At 38.7% G+C, this 7,860-nt stretch overlaps 1 protein-coding gene across 1 annotated transcript; it reads left to right on the forward strand.

Annotated features, from left to right (window-relative positions):
* Positions 1 to 513: 513 nt before the first annotated feature.
* On the forward strand, positions 514 to 6,338 carry tent5ba (terminal nucleotidyltransferase 5ba). Its single transcript, XM_079837844.1, has 2 exons — positions 514 to 919; positions 4,653 to 6,338. Exons 1-2 carry the CDS (start codon positions 764 to 766, stop codon positions 5,676 to 5,678), a joined length of 1,182 nt encoding a protein of 393 aa, XP_079693970.1. The 5' UTR covers positions 514 to 763; the 3' UTR covers positions 5,679 to 6,338.
* Positions 6,339 to 7,860: the final 1,522 nt, after the last annotated feature.

The following is a 7,860-nucleotide window of genomic DNA, read 5'->3' on the forward strand; positions in this document are numbered from 1 at the left end:
TTATTTTACATTTGAGGGAAGTGTATAAAACACTAAACTTGGTTAAAGGTTACAAAATTACTAAGCAAAAGCAATTATAGCTACATATTTGTTTTTTTACTATGCCAAAAAAAAAAAAGATGCATAGAAAAAGTTCACAAGCTGGAAGAAAAAAAAGGCATAGGCTACATTGACTACAACACAATGTACCAATTTTCCATAATATGAATTTACCAAACAAGACTATAAGGTTCAAATTCCCAGAGTTCACAGATGGTTATTCTTATTTTGTTGTTTTGTTTCTGGTTCCGCTTTTTAAAAGTGAGTCATTTACAGTTACACTGCGTACGCACCATAGGTACGCACTGCTGTGATAACCGAGGCCTGTGTAAACCGGTGGGTGTGTCACAGCTGCACGCTTCCGCCAATCCAATACGAAAGTGCTATGACATTATTCATGAGCAGTTATTCAACCAATAATACGCCTGTATGCAAATCTAATGGGTATAAAGACCATTCGGATGGTGCGTTTCTAGCATAACTGTATACTTGCAGCGTCTTTTGGTTGTGTGTGGATTGGGAATAGTGAATCACCAACGCAGCTGGATGACCTCACGAACCGTGTCGATTTATATATAGCTGATAACGAGAGCAACGTGAAATAACTGAGCTCTTCACAGACGAATTTTGCGTTGGAGCTTCATCTGTTGGAAAGACAGCGATATCTGTGCGGGAGTAGAGCAGAAGTTTTTGCCTTTTAAAGCTGTTTTTGCTTTCCATCGACATGTCCTCCGGTGATGTGTCAGAGCAGTGTCGGCGGTTTTGCGTGTTGTCTTGGGAGCAGGTGCAACGTTTGGACTCTATTCTTGGCGAGACGGTTCCAGTTCACGGACGTGGAAACTTCCCGACGCTTTCGGTGCAACCTCGACAGATTGTTCAGGTCATTATGAAAGCGCATCTCTCTGAATACTTTCCCCCCCCCCCCTGCACATTACTGTAGCCTATCTAATGTAGTTAAGCCTATACATTTTTACGAGTCTATATAATAATATTTTATTTACTTTTGTATTATATAATGATGGTTGGATGTTTTAAACCTATTTTTTAAATCACTAGCAAGTAATCAAAAGTGAGCAGAATTTCAGTTTCAATAGTTATTGTTTAGACATTCTGGTATTTAATATTCCAGTATTAATATCTATTCAGTTAGTCACTAGGACTCTTGCTAGTCACTATCCCAATGTGACAAGTTGGGATAGTGTATATCAGCTTTTCACTTCGAATTAGTGTGTTGCAGATATAACCGGTACCTTCCAGTTTTACTTACTAATAATTTGCTAATAGTATTTATTTCTTAGTTGTAAACTAAGTTTCAATAGTAACATCTATTCTAGTTGTCCCAGTGCAAAAATGAAATATGCACTAGTACATACATATTTATCAGACGCTAGTGTGTATTTACTAACATTTAAATTTGATTTGTAAGATTTTTTTTGTTAAACTATAAAGTAAAAAGCGATTGCTTATAACTGGGATAGATATAGTCTCTCATAAATAGTAGTAAAACTGAAATAGATAATACTATGGCCTACTAGAACCTAATGAAATGCATGGCCTACTAATCGAATCACAGATGCTCACAGAATTCAGTGGCAAAAAAAGTGCAATGGAATAGGTGTTAGTCATTATATATAGACTGATAGTCTAGTAGCAAAGGAATGTGCATAAGTATTTAATACAAAAGTGAAAATTGATTTTCAAAATATGCTAGGCACTATTGGATTACTTTTAGGGGAAAAAAATCCTAGTGTATTACATAGATACTAGGAATAAATCTAAGAAAAAAAAATTGAAACTTTTCTCAATCTCTGGCCTGTCACTGCATGGCCAACTATTGGTGTAATGTCTCAACCCTCCAAGGATAAGCAAAACATTCTTAGCCTTTGGCCCTCCAGCAGATACAGAAAACTGTGCACTTAGCAAATTTAAGTGACTTGTTAATGACTTGGACATTCTCACGAATCCTACACTGAGTGTGACTCATTACCGACCCTAATCCCGTGCAATGTAACACTGCTTGAGCTAGTCCAATGATAACCAGCATCAATGCCCCCCTTCTCAATGAAAAGAATTCTTGTTCTCATACACAAGCAGTGTGGGTTTGCATCTACACATGCAAGCAGATATTGATCTTTTCTCCAGATCACTTCCTTTAGTATGGCTTCACCCAACAAGAGAGGGTTTGTTTTAAGTGCTTTAGGGAGAGTGCGCTTGCAGTTGAACACAAAATGTATACGTTTCAGCATCTTATGTATATGATCCCATATGGAAGCAGTTTTAGGGAAGTTGACCATCAATCATATATGTACATCTGACATCTTTTTTTCAGTGTTCTCACAAGAATGCTTTATACAGTGACATTCCTTAGATCTTAAAAACTGGCCTAAGATTGGCCCATAATGGTTCAAACTACATGAACTGAAAAAACGATGAACTGTGGAATCTGTCAGTTTTCCCTCCTTTGATCCAGTTCTCCTCCGCATAGAGTGGACTGTAATAAACGGTCAAGCTTTTGACTATCTCTGTTACATAATACTCCATCTGCCTGTTTGAACAGATAGTAATGCACTGTCAATAAAACCCAACTAGGAAGCCCATTATATTTAATGGAAAACCTTTAAAAGCCAACTTTGATGTTTTATTGCACTGCCTCCACATGCCATTGCAAAATTAACAAAAGATGGCCGTTCGTTCACTAACTCATTTTCCTTAACTTTAATGATTTGCCACGGCACCATGTCATTACATGGACTACGGTGTCATGATTGCACATTTGGCTGTGATGTACAGTTGAACCTTAAAATGTAGGTTTTGAATGCAATTGCGAACTTGGCTTGGCGTCATCTTAATATCATAATATTCACATGCACTGAAAGGCGATCCGGTTAAACCCTCAAGCCATTGGTGGAAACTAAAGAACCTTTTGAGTTTCTGTTTGTCGTTGGCAATATTTTTTGAAACACCATTGACTTCTGGTCATACTGACAATAGTCCATTATTAAATAAAGCAAACAGACTTTTTGTTTAAATAAATCACACCCTTTGTGGTTAAATAAATTGCACTCGGTCATATTGAAATTTGCATGTTGATTTAATTGTGCTTCAAATCTGTATAGTATAATATGTTCTCAGCAGGTGTGCTCGATTTCACTGCGTTTACTTGGTCAATTGCTGCAATCTGACCTAATGTGTAAAAATAGAAGGCTAATGATTTGATTGACAGGAGTGAGGGTAGGTGATCTGATTGACATTAATCCGACAGAGCTGTGGAAAATGAAGGTTACGGCATTCAGGATGGAGTTAATGAGTTTGATTTAAGCACATTTTAATCTCTGAATGGTTGCAAAACAAATATAAATAGCATATAAATCAGCTTGGGCTTGCATTAAATGTGGTGCCAAAATCAACGTTTTCGCCTTAATTGAATTAGGCATTTGTGAATGCGTTTCAGATTTCACATTCAAGATTAATAAGACCTTCATGTGAATGTGAAATCTCAACTGCCTCTGTAGTTTCATGTATTCTTAAGCGAGTAGTTTTGTATAATGACTTTTAGCACGTTGTGCAGCTGTACGCAGTGGTGCATGTTTCCAAGTCTCCGTGGATTTATTCCTGCTGATGCACAGATGTGTGTCTACAGTGCACATTCCATATAAACACATTAACACTGGTCTTTACGATCAGCTTTAGCTGTAGTCTATGCATGAAAAGAGACCGGGAGCATTAGGAACATGCTTGGTAGTGAAAAGTAAAATGGTTTTAAACCTAATAGTTAATTTGTTGAGGTGAGGTTTTTTGCTTTTGAAGTGTGTGCACATGTATAATAACTTCCAATTGGCAAATAAATGCATTCAGCACAGAAGATTAACAGTAAAAGACCAATTATCGTAAATAATGTTAAGTTAAAAGTCTCTCAGGGGTGGTTTAGTTGGAGAATACGGCTGTCAGTGTTCTACATTTCAACAGCCTGAATCACAGCAACAAATAGACAAAATGACAGCAGCTGCGAATTATAGTGCATTTATGTGTTATGGATCACTGACTATAGACCGACTGTGATTCTCAGGTGTTCTCTGTGTGAGGGGGAATAAATACAAGAAATCTGTGAGTCTATGCACTACTATACAACGCTGAAGCCTAGCTTGTCTTATTTGGCTTTTTAGCTAAGAAGGTAATTATCTAAATGCAGCGGTGGCAGAATAAAGTATCCTCAAATTGTTCAAATAAGGCAGTAAATAGTGCGGTATTATGTTTTCCAGTGTTTACTTGCTCATGTAGTGAGTAGATGTTACTGATTAGATATATTTAAGTTTTGGCTGATATGGTAAGCTGAAAATTATTTTGATGTTGCGAATAACTGAAAGCTGGCCGATAATAAAATTGTAATAAAATGTTTTAAAAGAATCACAACCTTATATTGTACAGTATGAAAAATGGATAATGATTTTGAGATTTGACAGTGTTGAATTATTAGCGTTTTTAAAGATTAACTTGAAGTGAGTATTAGATGAGAGCAAAGATGATCTAAATGTAAAAATAGGGGAAAATATGTACACTTACATATCCAATAAATAAAACAATATTTGATCTCTGATTTTAAACTTTTTCTGCAGGTGGTTCGGGCACGTTTGGAGGAGCGAGGCATCACGGTTCGAGATGTGAGGCTGAACGGCTCTGCTGCCAGTCACGTTCTGCACCAGGACACGGGGCTCGGATACAAGGACTTGGACCTGATTTTTGGCGTTTCACTGTCAGATGACCAGGCTTTCCGTGTGGTTAAGGATGTGGTTCTCGACAGCCTTCTGGACTTCCTTCCCGAGGGCGTCAGCAAGGAAAGAATCTCAGCACTTACTTTGAAGGAGGCCTATGTGCAGAAGTTGGTGAAGGTTTGCAATGACACAGACCGCTGGAGCCTCATTTCGCTCTCCAACAACACCGGCAAGAATGTTGAGCTTAAGTTTGTAGACTCTCTGAGGCGGCAATTTGAGTTCAGCGTGGACTCCTTCCAGATAGTCTTGGACTCCCTTCTTCTCTTCGACCGTTGTTCAGAGACGCCAATGTCGGAGTGCTTCCATCCGACGGTGTTGGGCGAGAGCATGTACGGGGACTTTGAGGAAGCTCTCGGCCATCTGTGCAACAAGGTCATCGCGACACGAAACCCGGAGGAGATCCGTGGAGGCGGTCTCTTAAAATACTGCCACCTTTTGGTGCGAGGGTTTCGTCCGACCTCCGAATCGGAGATGAAATCGCTCCAGCGGTACATGTGCTCTCGGTTCTTCATTGACTTTTCAGACATAGGCGAGCAACAGCGAAAGCTCGAAGCGTACCTGCAGAATCACTTTGCCGGAATGGAGCACAAACGGTATGACTGTCTGGTCACATTATACCACGTGGTCAATGAGAGTACGGTTTGCTTAATGGGACACGAACGACGGCAGACATTAAATCTCATCTCCATGCTCGCACTGAGGGTGCTGGCTGAACAGAACGCCATCCCCACGGTTACCAACGTCACGTGCTATTACCAGCCCGCACCTTACGTGCGAGACATCAACTTCAGCAACTACTACGTCGCTCACGTACAGCCGCTGGTGCACACCTGCAGTAGTTCCTACCCAACGTGGCTGCCCTGCAACTGACCCCTGCAGAGGACCTCTGATAAAAATCCAGTTCAGCCCTTGTACCTTCCCATGTGGTGAAGACGATATGCAAGTGAATATATAAACTTGTTTTTTTTTTTTTTTTCAAACACAAAAATGGACGTTTAGGAGGAGCTTTTACAAAACAAACACAATTGTTTTTGTGCTAAATGTGACATATATCGAATGACTGTTCACTGCTGTATGTCTAATTTGAGCCGATCCTTACGTATTCTGTTCTGCAGAGTGAACGAAGATCTTTTTCACATGTAGCAGGGGGGGGAAAGAAGTTGTTGTTTTTTCTCTCAAACTCATTATAGATTCAGTTAAACTCTTGCAGGTTATGTAAGTGTGAGAGAAGGCTGCATTCTGCGTTGTGAAGCTATATATTGTTGTTCTTTTTTGCCAGACTGTGGTTTCAATCAACCTCTGTTTTGCTTTTTGGACTTTTTTAAAGGACCAAAGAAATTATATTTTTGTCATGAAGAACGGAACGTTTGCTGTTGTAATTCCAAGTGCCTAAAAACATTGTACAAAAAAAGTGAGACCTCTTCTCTCTAAAACGATTTTTCTGTCTCCTTGTTAATTGTAAAACTCTATTTTCAGGGATGGAGGCATGTATTTCCATGTGATTAAAAAAGCACAAAACCCATCTTCATGTGTTCTAGACCTCTTTTACCTTTTTTGAAGTTGTTGTGGTCATATTTTGACAGCTCGAGCATGTATTTATGGGCATCTTTTTACTTCAAATGGTAAGGATTTTCTATATCAACGAAGCAGAGGTGAAAGTGGTCAGTGGCGAAACTTCAAGTGAAGCACTGTTGTGGTCTGAATGTGTGCTGACTCTTAATCTGAGGAAATGGATCCATTGCAGTTCCAGGACATGAACCATAAGGATCCTTTCTAAAGCACAATGGCCTTTCTTTTAGTGTGACACTAAAGGTAACAGACAAAGGCTCTTTTGTTAACCCACCCATGCTGCCCCTGGAGATCGAATCCTATTTCCTTTCATAAAGCCATATCCATGTCATTGTTTTTGTAAACATCAAGGAGCTGCTATTGCGATGTAAGGGAACTGATCAAGGGATGCGACGTTAAAAAGGATTACTACTGATTAGTAGACTAATATATACTGCGATTTCCCATTGTGAAGTGGTTTTACAGACAAGGCTTAGAAATTAATCCAGGATTAGGCCTTGGTTAAATCAGGATATTCTTTTTATAAATGTGCCTTAGAAAAAAAAAAAAGCATTACTGGTGCGCATCTTGAGACAAAACAATGGCACTGACATATTTTAAGATATGTCAGTGCACGTTGATTTCAGATCAAACAGCTCAAACATTTTAGTCTGAGGCTAGGCTTAAGCCTTGTCTGGGAAACTGGGCATTGATTTAAAGTTGTCACTGCAATAGGTTCATTCCTTTGCCAATTTTAAGAGCTCCACATGAGTTAGCATAGTTGTTTATGGTCAAGACTGGTAACTAGGTTAGCGGAATGATCCATAAATTCTCCTTTCACCATTGTGCTTTTGAATCTTTTTATGCCATTGCCTTTTGGGCAATCAATCAATTCATCCACTTTTTAGAAGTATAAGAGAACATGAATGCTTTGTTTTTATTTAGAGCTCATCTGACTGATCTATGTGCATGCTATGCATTTTTATTAATTAAATAAGAATTAGTAAATATTAGGTAGCATTTAAGATTTCATATTCTTATGACATTAAAGAGAATCACTTGCCAATGGGAAAAAGTCAATGTCAAACTTAAACTTTGAAAACAAGTATTATAATTGCACACAATTTCAATTGTCGTGTAAATTTGTTTTAAGAACATGTATATAAATAATGGCATTAACCCTGTTAAGTGAAGGTGATATTTCATTGCAGTGTGTCAAGGAGAGACATTTTTGGCCTACGCTATTCAAAAGGCATCAGGGGAGCAACTACTGTCATAAAGCTGAAGTAGAGCAATTGGGGAATAATACTCCGCTTATTCCCTCATGTTAGGCCTCACATTATAAGGATATAAATACTTACCCGCCTAGTTAAATGGAACTTTAAAGAAAAACACAGCCATTGGTAAACCATGTCCCGGCCTAGTGCAAACAGTGTCAGTGGTGAAACACTGTGTCAGACAGTAGCCTAAAAAATGAGGATGAGGTAGTGCCATTTAATTCAGT

The sequence above is a fragment of the Gobio gobio genome (genome assembly GCF_949357685.1).
Source record: "Gobio gobio genome assembly, chromosome: 15".
Lineage (NCBI taxonomy): Eukaryota > Metazoa > Chordata > Actinopteri > Cypriniformes > Gobionidae > Gobio > Gobio gobio.